At 58.9% G+C, this 13,484-nt stretch overlaps 1 protein-coding gene across 11 annotated transcripts in view; it reads left to right on the top strand.

Moving 5' to 3' along the window:
• Positions 1–13,484, top strand: part of cdc42bpab (CDC42 binding protein kinase alpha (DMPK-like) b) — a 55,133-nt gene that overhangs the window by 38,182 nt on the left and 3,467 nt on the right. For 3 of the 11 annotated variants that reach the window (XM_086166619.1, XM_086166610.1, XM_086166616.1), the window contains 28 exons: positions 61–181; positions 1,618–1,728; positions 2,874–3,121; positions 4,164–4,269; positions 4,893–5,017; positions 5,608–5,713; positions 5,803–5,951; positions 6,035–6,126; positions 6,389–6,465; positions 6,625–6,672; positions 7,570–7,608; positions 8,332–8,448; positions 8,524–8,607; positions 8,691–8,796; positions 8,883–9,019; positions 9,102–9,241; positions 9,367–9,448; positions 9,622–9,841; positions 9,990–10,052; positions 10,136–10,389; positions 10,459–10,583; positions 11,133–11,347; positions 11,422–11,519; positions 11,641–11,725; positions 12,045–12,168; positions 12,449–12,566; positions 12,823–12,943; positions 13,018–13,175. In XM_086166619.1, the coding sequence (XP_086022745.1) occupies positions 61–181; positions 1,618–1,728; positions 2,874–3,121; positions 4,164–4,269; positions 4,893–5,017; positions 5,608–5,713; positions 5,803–5,951; positions 6,035–6,126; positions 6,389–6,465; positions 6,625–6,672; positions 7,570–7,608; positions 8,332–8,448; positions 8,524–8,607; positions 8,691–8,796; positions 8,883–9,019; positions 9,102–9,241; positions 9,367–9,448; positions 9,622–9,841; positions 9,990–10,052; positions 10,136–10,389; positions 10,459–10,583; positions 11,133–11,347; positions 11,422–11,519; positions 11,641–11,725; positions 12,045–12,168; positions 12,449–12,566; positions 12,823–12,943; positions 13,018–13,175 (3,469 nt within the window). The remainder of the gene's footprint in view (positions 1–60; positions 182–1,617; positions 1,729–2,873; positions 3,122–4,163; positions 4,270–4,892; positions 5,018–5,607; positions 5,714–5,802; positions 5,952–6,034; positions 6,127–6,388; positions 6,466–6,624; positions 6,673–7,569; positions 7,609–8,331; positions 8,449–8,523; positions 8,608–8,690; positions 8,797–8,882; positions 9,020–9,101; positions 9,242–9,366; positions 9,449–9,621; positions 9,842–9,989; positions 10,053–10,135; positions 10,390–10,458; positions 10,584–11,132; positions 11,348–11,421; positions 11,520–11,640; positions 11,726–12,044; positions 12,169–12,448; positions 12,567–12,822; positions 12,944–13,017; positions 13,176–13,484) is intronic. The other 8 variants (XM_086166611.1, XM_086166617.1, XM_086166614.1 and 5 more) reach the window with 6 other exon arrangements.

Raw genomic sequence — 13,484 nt, 5'->3', positions numbered from 1 at the left:
CGTTTTCTGCTTCGGCTTTTCTTCTCACACCTTGGTTCCTAATGAAAACGTGTCCTTCAGGTCGGCCAAGCAGCGCCTGGTCCGCCAGCTGCGCGACAAGGAGGAGGAGGTGGAGAGTCAGACCCAGAAGGTAGAGGCTCTTCGCCTCGAGGTGCGAAAGGCCGAGAGGGCCAGGAAAGAGGTAGAGTAGATCCCCGTGGTTGCTAGGAACCCTGCTTTGTGTATGTGTGTGTGTGTGTGTGTGTGTGTGTGTGTGTTGGAGCCATTGTCGTAGTGAACAGCTTTCCACGCTAGGGTACTGGTGTGGAAAGCTGTTGACCCACAGCTGAGCAGCTCCAGGTTATCCTGCCCAGAAGGGAGCTGCTCAGCTTCCTCGCGTCTACAAGGAGGGCTTCCAAATCAGAGCTGCTGCACCTCACTGGACTGCGGTGTCAAAGCTGGAAATGAAATCCTGTCTATGTTTGTTGGCTCCAGCTGCTCAGTGGGGAGGGGATGAAGATCCTTCGCTCGCCGTCAAAGTGAGATCTAGCAATGAGAGCGGTACCACAGCCGGCATGATGGATTTATCTTCTTATGGACACAACAGCACCGCTCCGTCCGTTCGGTGCTTTTATTGGTCAAAAGCTTCCACTGTGGTGGTCCTCTGGAGCCCAGAAGCTCTGCCTCACTCTCAGGCAGCTCCAGATCCCAGGCCAGGTCCTTTGGTTCACTCTGCAATCCCATTTGGTTCAGAAGGAGCATCCGGTTCGGGTTTGCTGAGGTCCATGAACGGAGTCAGCCGCATCCTGCAGACGGTCCTGTGGAGTAAAGGACGCAGTGTTGGTGGTTCTTCCAGTCCACTTCTTCCTTTACGACAAGTGTAGCCATGGTTGTTAGAGTCACGGTTGCCCCGTCCGCTGAGGCTGCCAAAGCAGCGACCTCTTGTTCAGCCAATGCCCAAGGTAAGTTGGACATCCTAACACGGCAGCGGCGAGGGCCCACCTCTTGTCCTGATCTCCTAGGTAGCATCCAAAGTACAGGTGGTGTTCCTCTTTCCACTGCTGTCATAGTTCACTCCTGAGATGCGGCCGGGACCTCCACACAATCTAAGTTATCTGCAGAGTTCTGAAGCATCTCAGTCTCAGAGGACAAACACCACCTGACCGTTGTTGGAAGTGTCCGCCAGTGCACGTCCCTGTGACGGTGCATCTGGACAAAAGACCAAAGGTTTGCAGTAGTCGGGGAATACCCTACAGTCTCATGGTGAAGGGGAAGGCTTAAACTCCCACGTGGTACCGTTGTCATTGTTCTCCCGGCCTCGGTGGGGATGACCCTTGTTGGCCAGTATACTGGGCAGGGTGAAGGTGCCGGATTCTTCCGGTTAAAATATCTTCATTTCTCCTCCCAGTCCCGTCTTCAAAATTCGGTCGGGCATCTGTCCGTCGACGCGGTCGCGCCTGTAGGGCATCCAGATTCCCACGTACCGCCCCCTTATAGTGCCGACCTGAGGGTCAGGGCGGAGTCTGGATGGCAGCGAAGGGACCGGGCTGCCTCCTGCAGACGTCCTGGTTTGGAGGTAGAGGCGGGGAGACGGGGTTCCATAGTGCCGTCCAGTGACCGAAGCCGACGTGTGATCAGATGGAGGCTCAGACGGAGGAGCAGGCAGCAGAGACCCAGAAGGAGAGGAAGCTGAGGGAACGGAATGAGCAGTACAGCCGGCAGCTGGAGGAGGAGCTGGAGGGCTTGAAGGTAGGAGAGACGCCTCGTCTGTTTGGTTCCTCTTCTCAATTCACGTGTGGTTCTGAAATGTATTTGCGGTCCAAGGATTTCTCCTGGTCCTCGGGTTCCTGAAGTGGTGTTCCTTCCTGGAGACACATGAGTTTCACATGACACATGAGTGTGATTTAGAGAGGAGGCTATCTGTTAGATCCACAGCTTCACTCCACCACCCTCAGCCATGACGCGCACAGCTGTTTCTGATCAGTTTATCTGCAGAGCCCATAGATGTCCTACACTGGCATCTGTAGTCTGCCATCAGGCTTCCTTTGGACTCTGCTAAACTAGGGTTTTAGCTCCGGATGCTGAGAGAACATCACGGCAGACGCATTAAAACGCACACAAAACACACCGTCGTTTCCGAACTATAAGCCGCTACCTTTTCCACCGGCTTAAAACACTGCGTCTTAAACAACGAGGCGGAGGATTTATGGATTTTTGGGGGCCGACGAGTTTCATTCCGCCAAAAATTTACCCTCGACACGTCGGACAGATGAATTGACCGTGAAGTTCCGAAGCCGTTCAATTCCGACACGGAAGAAGACGACTTTTATGGTTTTAGTGCGCAGGAGGAAGACCCAGATAGTGACAAAGCGGGGATAGACAATGAATGGACTTTTCCTCGTACTATTTTTTATTAATCCTTTTCATTGGCCGCGCTACAGGCACTATTCGGACATAAGCATTTCCAGTGCGTATTTGTGGATCTATGTATTTCATTAAAAGTTTAAAAAAAGGCTCCCGTGTAAATATATCGTGTTACCAAGTGGATACCTGCAGGTTATAGACAAGGGTGGCCGCACCCGCTGAATTTTGATTGGTTGGCGTGTGTGCGTGCGTGTGTCGATCGGTGTTATATTAAAGACACACACGCGGACGCAGACACACACACACACACACATCAGAGCAAGAGAGCTCACTAATTTCACACATAAGTCGCTCCAGAGTATGAAAAAAAACTGCGACTTAAAGTCCGAAAAAAAACGGTACTCTTTCCTCGTTGACGGGGCGAGGCGGGTTCTCGCTGCACCATCGGTGAATTAACATATTTAAGCGAATCCCCTTTTTGGGTCAGAAGCGAGAAGTGCCCATAGATTCCTGTCAACTCTTCCCTCCAGCTGAAGCAGACGGGCCCCTCCCCGCCCCCCGCCTCAGCAGACCAGTCCCAGGAGATGGTGCGCCTGCGGGGTGACCTGGAGAAGAAGACCCTCCTGTACGAGGAGGAGCTGGGCCGGAGGGAGGCGCAGCACGCCTCCGAGCTGAAGGCCTTACGCAAGGAGCTGCGTGACGCCGAGAGCCAGCAGCTGGCCCTGCAGAAGGAGATCCTGGTGCTCAAAGACAAGCTGGACAAGACCCGCAGAGAGAGGTGCGCTCCTTCCCGCTCTCTGGGCCGCCGATTGGCCAGTATTGAACATAACCGCATACGTGTCGTCTCTTCCAGTGACGATCGCACAAGGTGATTCCATTCGACTCCATTTTACTGGGTTATAATAGCGCCGTCCCTGTCCGGTGCGAATGTGTTTCACCTGCGAGGAGAGGTTGGGCCACCAGTTATAGCCCCTCTCGACCCTCCAGATCAGGGGTGGGCAAACGTTTTGGCTCAGGGGCCGCGCTGACTTTTAAAATTTGCCAGACGGGCCAGGTCAGCACAAGATAAGATGCATCTATAAAAAAGAAAACGACGCATTTGTTAACCGTTCTAAAATAAAACCGGCTCAGGCTCTGAAGGCTCTGAACTTTGCTTGCATTTCTTGCGCAAACCGTTTTTGTCCAGCTTGTTCATGTGTGTCAGTATGTCCACCGTGAAGGCTAAATCACAAAACCAATCTGTGTCATTACGCTCAGGAAAATTCTCAAATAGCACCAAAAATGAAATAATCTGCTGTTTTAGCTCCAACATTCATTGCCATCCAATCATTCTATCATTCACGTCAAGTACGAATCGTGTACCGATCCTTAGCGGGCCGGATTAAAAAGACCAACGGGCCAGATGTGGCCCGCGGGCCGTAGTTTGCCCGCCCCTGCTCTAGATGTAGACAACAGACAACCTGAACCCTGCTTCCGTAGAGGAGATGACCCGGTGCTCGGGCGGCGGCGGGCCTGGCGGGTCGAAGGAGTTCATCACATCTCCTCCAGGTCCTGCTCGTGCAGCCTGCAGTCTCAGCGTCCTGCCTGCTGCCGCTCACGCGCTTCTCCTCGCTGCTTCTCCTCGCTGCTTCTCCTTCTACGGGGCCGGACGGCGCGGAGGGTCGGCTTTCCGCCGGCCTCGACCGGATTTCCCGGAGCGATAACTTTGCCGTCTTCGGATGTTTGGTGGCCGCTGAGGGGTGGAAGGTTCTCCGCGAGGAGGAGCCCGCAGGGCCCTCGGCCGAGAGTCTGACCGACCCCGTTTTGCTTGTGTCCCGCAGCCAAAGCGAGCGCGAGGAGTTCGAGACGGAGTACAAGGAGAAGTACGAAAGGGAGAGAGTCCTCCTCATCGACGAGCACAAGAAGCTGTCCGGCGAGCTGGATAAGGTAGGCCCCGTCCCGTCTCCTTCTCCGGCGCCTCCGAAGACCCCGGGTAACCCCGCCGGGCCGGCCCGCACTCTTCGTCACGTTCCTCCTCCCTCTGCCGATGAAATCGGTCGGACCGAGCGAAAACCGCCCGTCTCCTCCCCCGCGGCCAGGGGACGGCTCTGGATTTGCTCTGTTGACGTTGGAAGTTCAACACGCCCCCGTTTTAAAACAGGGTCCCGTGCGTAGGAGGCCTCTGGCCGGGTTCAGAGTCTGCCACCGGTCTAAAGAACCCGTCTAACAGGGACCTGACGTGAGGTGCCTCTGGAATCTGGCTGTTTATCACTAGTTTTTATTTCGCTCGCTGAAGAACCCAGCTCTTCAGAGCCAAGCCAACAATGTCCACACTTTTGACCCCAATTTTGGTTCAGGCAAAGGTTCACCAAGTACCCCATCAGTTCCTCCTTAGCACCGGGGTCACTGTGGGTCTATCTTCTCACACCCCCTAAAGAGGCCAGCTGCAGCCTTTTCCCGAGTGTGTGAGGAACCCGTCGCTCAGCGCCTCCGGCCTGTTGCGGCTCCCCGGCCGGCGGCCGCTCGGCCGCGCCGCCCGCTGACGTGGCTGTGCTTGTTCGCCCCTCCAGCTGACCTGCATGTTTGAGAAGGTGAGCGGCTCCAACCGGCAGCTGGAGGAGGAGATGAGAGAGCTGGCCGACAAGAAGGAGAGCGTGGCTCATTGGGAGGCGCAGATCACGGAGATCATCCAGTGGTGAGACACAGGAGCACACGTGCACGCAGCTAAGCTCTCAAACGCCCTGCATGTCTGCTATTTTCACTCTCCGCGCAGTAACAGGCCGAGACGCTAACACACACACACACACACACACACACACACACACACACACACACACACAGGCGCGCAGCGTTCCATGTTGTCTGGCAGTGCAGTGGTAGCTGCAGCATTTTCTACATTCCTACAAAGATCTTACAGCCCCTTGAACCACCCTCCTGCCCAGATCATTTCCCAGTGCAGCTGACACTGTAGCAGCAGCAGGCTACTCATGTAACACACACACACACATTGCATTCCAAACATGCACGCAAAAGTGTCGAGTCTGGAATGTCCTTCCAGAAAAGCTCTGCGATCCACACTGCCCTCAGGCGGTGATTCTGTGCTACTGCCACCGAGATTGTGGCAGACGCTCTTCTACCACACCTTCCCTCCTTCCTCTGAAGGCACCACCGCTCTGCCCGTGTCCCTTGTTCCTAACGATCCTCCATCCTCAGGTTCCTGTCATAGACCTCTTCTCACGTGGGTTGACGGCGTGTGTTCACGAGGTGTGCATTTGTGCGTCTCAGGGTGAGCGATGAGAAGGACGCCCGAGGTTACCTGCAGGCTCTGGCCACCAAGATGACCGAGGAGCTGGAGGGACTGAGAAACACCAGCCTGGGAGCCAGAGCCACGGTGAGACTCGCTCCTCGCTTTCAGAGGAGATGCAGGTCCTCGCCCGCAGGCGTCTCAGTGTCATCGTTTGGTTCTTCTCTCGCCGGCAGGACATGCCGTGGAAGATGCGGCGCTTCGCCAAACTGGACATGTCGGCCCGCCTGGAGCTGCAGTCAGCCCTGGACGCCGAGATCAGGGCCAAGCAGAGCATCCAGGATGAGCTGAACAAGGTCAAGGCCAACAACATCTCCACAGAATGGTATGGACACGTGTCCGAAGGCTTCGCGCCGAAGTGTCAAAGATGGTTGTCTAACGCGTGACCGGGGCTCCACGCCCTCCCAGCAAACTGCAGGACGTGGAGAGTAAAAACCAGGAGCTGCTGGCAGAGATCGACAGGCTGAAGAAGGAGATGGAGGAGCTGCGTCTCAGAAGAGGTACGAGTTGAGCCGGCGGGTTTCCACAGAGCTGTCTCACAAGCGTCGTCCACGTCGGCCACGTATCCGCGGATCGTGAATCGGCGTTTCGATACGGACGAGTCGCCGGCCTTTTCGCTGATTTCAAAGTAAAACGAGTGAAACTTGAAAAACGACAGCCCCGAAAGCGGAGCGGCGATTTTCGAGCGTCGGACCCGCATGTCCTTCCTCTATTTTGATATACGCCCTCACATGGCGGCTGTGCTCCTGGCTCTGTCCGCAGGGGTCAAGCACCAGGACTCCCAGAACTCCTTCCTGGCTTTCCTCAACGCTCCCACCTCGGCTCTGGACCAGTTCGACGTGAGTCTCCCTCCAGCGGAGAAGATCCCCGGCTCCGAGCCCTCGACTCGGGCTCTGCTCACAGCCGCGTTGTCGTTGAATTCTTTCACGCGTGAAAGTTCCCAGGTGTTTATGTCGATGTTTCTGGTTGTTTCCCGGCTTCACTTCCTGCCACACCAGGACTCTTACTCCTCGTCCTCCTCCTCTTTAATTGAGTTCTGGGAAGACGTAAGTTTCTCCTGCTCAGGGGAGGTTCCTCTGTCTGCGAGCGTAGCTTAGGCCCGAGAGTCGGCAACGCGGTGCGTTTGCGTGCGCGTTGGTGTACGAATGTGTCTGTGTGTGTGTGTGTGTGTGTGTGTCGTAGCTTCACCGTGTTCAGAGGATCCACCGTGGATGTCAGTCCTGTGTTTTTCTGAGGTGCACTGGAGAGCTCGGCCCAGCAGATGGAGTCAGTTGCTGGTCCGACCCCAGTCCAGCTGTGTCTTCTTTCAAGGAAACATCTGAACACCCTTTGTTTTGTTTGCATTCATGTCCAGTAAAGCGGGGATAGCGTGGAGCCGCTCAGACCGTCTGCAGACAGACGGGTCTCCGCTGAGCTCCGGCGGATGATCGACAGGGACCCCCAGCACCTTCGGTCCACGCCGGCGGACGTCCAAAACTCAATCCCGTCGGTGTGTTCACTTTCCTGACGCGAGCGGGGTTCATGATGCCGTATTTTTGAATCGAGCCCACGCTTTTTATCAAACACGGTCCAGGAGAGGCTCTGAGATTGTCAGATATGCTGGCGGTGCTCTGCTTGGAGCCAGCGGTCCGGTCGGCGTCTCTGTGCTCCAGACCTCAGAGTCCCCAGATGTAGACAGGAGCTGAGGTGCACCCGTTGAACACCGGCTGACATCCTCCGCGTCGTGGCGTGCGGGTCCCGGCAGCCCTGTAGATAGTGAACCGGTAGTGAGTTTCTCCTTAGAAGCCCTTGGATCCGCCCCGGCCGTGCTCCACACTGACCCCTCCGCCCCCTCCTTCAGCCCCCCGGACAAGAAGCCGTAGATACCGTCGTGATGACCTGTGTGTGTTTGCAATGCCTGTGACTGACAATGGTCTTCTCTGCGTCTCTTCCTGCCACCGAAGCGCTCGCCATCCGTCGGCCCAGCTAGCAAAGGCAGACGCGTAAGCCCCCCCCCCCCCCCCCCCCCCGCCCCCCCCCTTGAATGTGCCGTCCCGTCTCGGTTCCTGCATCCTCTGTGTTTGCATGGCTGCCCTGTCTTTCCCTTTCCACCCCTCCCCGGTGACGGTTGTGTGTCGGTGGCGGTGGACGTCGGCCCGCGTGCTGCGGGCGTTTTGGCCGGTGTGTTTCCCCGAGGCCGGAGCGTCCCCAGCCTCCCCCGAGCACAGCGGTCTGTCCGCCCGCCCCGAAGAGCCTGTATTAACCATGAAAAGGGGAGCGCCGGCGTGCTTCGCCCAGCTCCCTGGGGGAAAGCCCTCCAAGAATAAATTTGCATCGGGTCATTTCTCAGACACGCTAAATTCTCTCGATTTGCACCACGTCACATTTCCGGGGGAGAGCTTTCGACCCCGAGCGAGGCAAACGATCAGACGACGAGCAGACGGGCCACATTATAGATAAGGGTGGCGCGAGCGCTACTTCACGCCGCCAGCATGTGGTCCACAGGGGAGGCGTCTCCTCGCTCCGAACCAGGTTTCATGAGTGGACACTGTGCTCGGTCGAAGGGAGAAGGTATCTGAGCGGGTCTCGAGGGCTCGGAGGGTCGATCGGGTAGAAAACGCTCCCGCCCCGCCGTCCTAGCATGATGCCGGTCCGTCCCTCTGTCCCCTCCCGACCTCCTCGGTCGTCCTCCGCTCGTCCTCCTCACCGTCGCCGCCCCTCCTCAGGTGGACTCCATGGATAACTTCACTCCCTCCAACACGCCGTCTCGGGAGGAGGACAAGGCCCACCTGAAGTCCCGCTCGCGCTCGCCTTCCACGGCCAGCGACATGGAGCCCCTGGAGGTGAGGCCGGCGTCATATCGGAGCGGGGGGGGTGTTGTCGAAATCCAAACCGACGGTTCCTCCGTTCTCCCGCAGCTGATGGACCACCCGCCCCGGGCCATGCAGACCCCCACCATGCGTTCGGGTTGCTACGGCAGCATCGGCCGCTCCTCGCCCAAGGTTCGCCCGCGTTCCCCCGCCCGTCCCCGCCGTCCCGCCGGTGTCGGTAACCGCGACTTTCCCGCTCTGTGTTTCTCCTCAAGCCCAAAGCGCATCAGTTTGTGGTGAAGTCCTTCAACGCTCCCACCAAGTGCAACCAGTGCACGTCCCTCATGGTGGGACTCATCCGCCAGGGCTGCACCTGTGAAGGTGAGGGAGGTGGCGGGCGTGGGAGGGTTTCGGAAGGCACGCGCCCGTACTCGGCTTGATCCGGCATCTCTGCCCGCCTCCTCCAGTGTGCAACTTCTCCTGTCACGTCACCTGTGCGGACAAGGCCCCGGCCGTGTGTCCCGTCCCCCAGGACCAGACCAAAGGGCCGTTGGGCATCGACCCCCAGCGAGGCATCGGCACGGCGTACGAGGGCCACGTCAGGGTGAGTTGCCGCCGGCCCGGGCTTTCCGGGAGGCTCCCCGGAGGGATGGCGGTGGATATGGATGTCGCCCCGTGTGCCGCAGGTCCCCAAGCCCACCGGCGTGAAGAAGGGCTGGCAGAGGGCCGTGGCGGTGGTGTGCGACTTCAAACTGTTCCTCTACGAGCTGGGAGAAGGAAAGGCCACGCAGCCCAGCGTGGTGGTCAGCCAGGTCATAGATATGAGGTGAGCGGACGCCGGATCCGAGACGTCCGCGTCGTCTCCGTCCGGTTTTTTCGTGACCGACACCGTGAGACGACGGAGGAGGTTGTTGCGCCGGCGGTAACGGAAGCTCTCGCGTCTCCGTCCAGGGATGAGGAGTTCTCGGTCAGCTCCGTGCTGGCCTCGGATGTGATCCACGCCAGCCGAAAAGACATCCCCTGCATTTTCAGAGTGAGTGAACGCCGCCGACCTCTTCCGCCCACCTTCCGGAAGGCGCCGCGGCCCATCGCCCCGTGCGGTTCGAGCGGCCTCCTCCTGTGTCGGAGGCCTCCGTCCCCTCCGGCGCCGAGCCGCGGCGCTTCCGAAAAGGCGGCCGTCCGAACCCGCTCCGCTCCTCTCCTCAGGTGACGGCGTCCCAGCTCTCGCCCTCCGGCAGCCACAAGCCCTCCATCTTGATCCTGGCTGACAGCGACCAGGAGAGGAACAAGTGGGTGGGGCTGCTGAACGAGCTGCATCGCATCCTGAAGAAGAACAAGCTGAAGGAGCGCTTCGTCTACGTGCCCAAGGAGGCCTACGACAGCACGCTGCCCCTCATCAAGACCACGCAGTCCGCCGCCATCATAGGTGCCCGCCTCTGCTCGGAGAGCCTGCAGAGACCTCGGGCCTCTGAGGACCAGGCTCTTCTTCGTGTGTGTGTGTGTGTGTGTGTGTGTGGTAAGGGCAGTAGCTCCACGCATACTCTCCAATGGACGCCCTCTCAATGTTTCCCCAGATCACGAGCGCGTCGCCCTGGGTAACGAAGAGGGCCTGTTCGTCATCCACGTCACCAAAGACGGTGAGCTTCCGCCCGTCCGCTCGTCTCTCCGGCGTCGGTCTCCTTCCTCCGACTCACCGGCCCTCCGTGCCCCCCCTCCTCAGAAATAATCCGGGTGGGGGACAACAAGAAGGTGCACCACATTGACCTGATCCCCCAGGAGCAGCTGCTGGCCGTCATCTCCGGCAGGAACCGCCACGTCCGCCTGTTCCCCACGCAGGCGCTGGACGGCCGGGAGATGGAGTCCTTCAAGCTGGGGGAGACCAAGGGCTGCCAGAACGTGGTGTCCGGCTCGGTGAGGAGCGGCTCGCTCACCTGCCTCTGCGTCGCCATGAAGAGACAGATCATCTGCTACGAGGTAGGAGGCCCGCCGCCCCGCCCCGCCCCGCCCCGGCTCCCCGCCCCTGACCCGGCCTCCGTCCTCCAGGTCAACAAGAGCAAGGGGCGCCACCGCCGCCTGCGGGAGCTGCAGGCCCCGGGACTCGTCCAGTGGATGGGCCTCCTCAGCGAGCGCCTCTACGTGGGCTATCAGGCCGGCTTCACGCGCTACAGGTAGGACCGCCGTCCCCGGGAGTGAGACCCGGAGATGTCCTGTCACCCGGAGAAGATTTAACTCTCAAGTTAGGGAGACTAGAGACGAGTTAGACCGCGACGGAGTCGGACAGATGGTTTGGACGTTTACGGCGGAGGGATGGAGAAGATCTGGGTAGGATGCTGAGGTTGGAGCTGCCGGGAAGGAGGTCTGGAGGAAGACCAGAGAGGAGCTTTATGGACAGGCCAGGGCTTAGATGGAGGCAGGCGATCGGGCTTATTCCTTGGCGAGTCACTGCAGCCGAAGGAAGGGAAGAAGAATAACTAGCCTGTGAGCCACATTTGCGTCCTGGAGCCGGGATGATGGATCCGAGTGCGAAGCCCTTGAAACGGTGAGCCGCTGCTCTGAGAACGATGAGGACATCACCTGAACCTTTGGTGAATACCTTAAAAACCAACGACCCGAAGGTTTGTCAGAAACCTCCCCGAGGCTCGGAGGCGCGGACGCCTGCTCCCTCGCTGACACCCCTCCTCGCGGGTTATAAATCTGATGTCCGCCTCTGCCCGCAGCGTCCACGGAGACACGTCCCCGGTGAATTTGCTCCACCAGGAGGACCACACCCTCGCCTTCATCCCCCAGCAGAGCCTGGACGCCCTCTGCGCCGTGGAGATTTCCAGCAAGGAGCTCCTGCTGTGCTTCAGCGCCATCGGCGTGTACGTGGACTCTCAGGGTCGCAGGTCGCGGCAGCAGGAGCTGATGTGGCCGGCTCCTCCCAACGCCGCCTGTAGGTGGTCTTCACGCGGGCGGCGGGTTTGTCGGGAGACGGAACGGAAAGATGACGGGACGTTCTCTCTGCAGGCTACAACGCCCCCTACCTGGCCGTCTACAGCGAGAACGCGGTGGACGTCTACGACGTCAACACCATGGAGTGGATCCAGACCATCCCTCTCAAGAAGGTCAGCAGGCATCTCTGGCTCCACAACCACCTCCCCTCTCGCCGGTCCTGCTGGGGGGGGGAGGGGATCCCGCGCGGACCTCCCGTGCGCACGTCTGAGCCGGAGGTCTTTGTCTCCGCAGGTGCGACCTCTGAACGTGGACGGCTCCCTGAACCTGCTGGGCCTGGAGACGGTGCGCCTCATCTACTTCCGAAACAAAATGGCAGGTGAGCTCAGCTGGAGATCCTTTCGGTCCCGTCGCTCGAGACGCAGAATGATTTAAAACACCATTTATTGAAGGCACTCGTGGAAAAAATTGGAAGGCATACCTTACAGATGATCCATCGCCGGTGGACATTTGAAGCCCGCAACTCAATACAATATTTGAATGATCAGTGTTTAAATTCACCTTTTTATGGAAATATGAAAAGGAAACCCGAGTAGTGATGGTATGCTGTGTGTGTGCAGGCGTGCGCGCACGCATGCGTGTACCACTTTGTCATGCTGGGTGTAAACAGCCTGTGTGTGTGTGTTGTGATGTTCCAGAGGGGGATGAGCTGGTCGTCCCGGAGACGTCAGACAACAGCAGGAAGCAGATGGTCCGCAGCCTAAACAACAAGAGACGTTTCTCCTTCAGGGTGCCGGAGGAGGAGCGCATTCAGCAGAGGAGGTAAACACACACACACACACACACACACACACACACACACACACACATGCAGCAGCAGCCTTCTCTGTTCTCTATTCACACCCATTAACATCCGTCGATGTCTGCTCTACCTCTGGATGTTCTACGAGAACTCCCATCTTCTCTCGGTAAACGAAGACATGAACATTGCGTCGCAGCGGCATCTGTGTCAGCAGCCTGTGTGTGAGGAGCGGCACCACGCGCACGTCAAACCACCCTTGATGGGCCCAATGTGTGTGTGTGTGTGTGTGTGTGTGTCCAGAGAGATGCTCCGAGATCCAGAGATGAGGAACAAACTCATATCCAACCCCACTAACTTCAACCACGTGGCCCACATGGGGCCGGGCGACGGGATCCAGATCCTCAAAGACCTGCCCATGGTGAGGCGCACACACACACACACACACACACACACACACCTACACCGGTCACGTGTGTGTCTCTGGCATGCAACACTGAACGCCTTTGTGCACAAGAGTGAACCCACTGTGTGTTTGTGTTTGAGCACCACACCAGCTGTGTCACAGACACTCAGAGACACCTTGTGTGCGGCTGCACCTCCTCACTTCCTGCCCCTGCATGCTGTGTGTGTGTGTGTGTGTGTGTGTGTGTGTGTGGTGGTGTTGTTGCTAAAAGCAGAACGTGCGTGTCCAGGAGAGCCGCGCCGGCTTCAGTGGTTCTGTCAGCATCCCCTCCATCACTAAGAACCGTGCGGAGCCGGGCCGCTCCATGAGCGCCAGCAGCGGCTTGGGGATACGTGAGTGTCGTCCTGCTCTCCTTCCTCCTCCCACCACCCGTTCGCCCCCTGACCTCCTCCGCTCTGCTCCTCAGGCTCCTCGTCCCAGAACGGCAGCGCCCTGCGCAGGGAGCTTTCGGGCGGCAGCTACGGCTCCAAGCGTCAGACCATGACGTCTCCGTCGGAGAGCTCCCTTTCCTCCGGCGGGGGGATGGACTGCGGCGACGCCCCGCTGTCCCAGTTCGACCGGGAGGTGAGTGGGACGCCGTATCGCTCCTCCGCCCGGGAGCCGCAGCTTTCCCGACGGGGGTCGGCGCTCGATCCGCCCCAGGCGGCGGCGTCTGATTGGCCGGTCGTGAAGAGTTAAAGCGGCAGCCGCCGGTCCCGTCGGGCGCCTGCCGGTCCGAGAGCAGGTCCCGCCGTCCCCCCGTGGATCGACCCGCTCCTCCCGGCCACACCCCCCCCGTTAGCCGCAGCGCTGTTCTGATTGGCCGGCCTTCCGTGACCCCGCCCCCCCCCCCCCCCCTCCCCCGCGGCAGTGCTTGTCAGACGTCCTCAGCTC

The sequence above is a fragment of the Fistularia commersonii genome, chromosome 20, assembly GCF_037954325.1.
Source record: "Fistularia commersonii isolate RoL2024-O1a breed Wild chromosome 20, RoL_Fcom_v1.0, whole genome shotgun sequence".
Classification (NCBI taxonomy): domain Eukaryota; kingdom Metazoa; phylum Chordata; class Actinopteri; order Syngnathiformes; family Fistulariidae; genus Fistularia; species Fistularia commersonii.
Note: the sequence above shows the minus strand (reverse complement) of the source record. Positions and strands in the feature narration are given on the sequence as shown.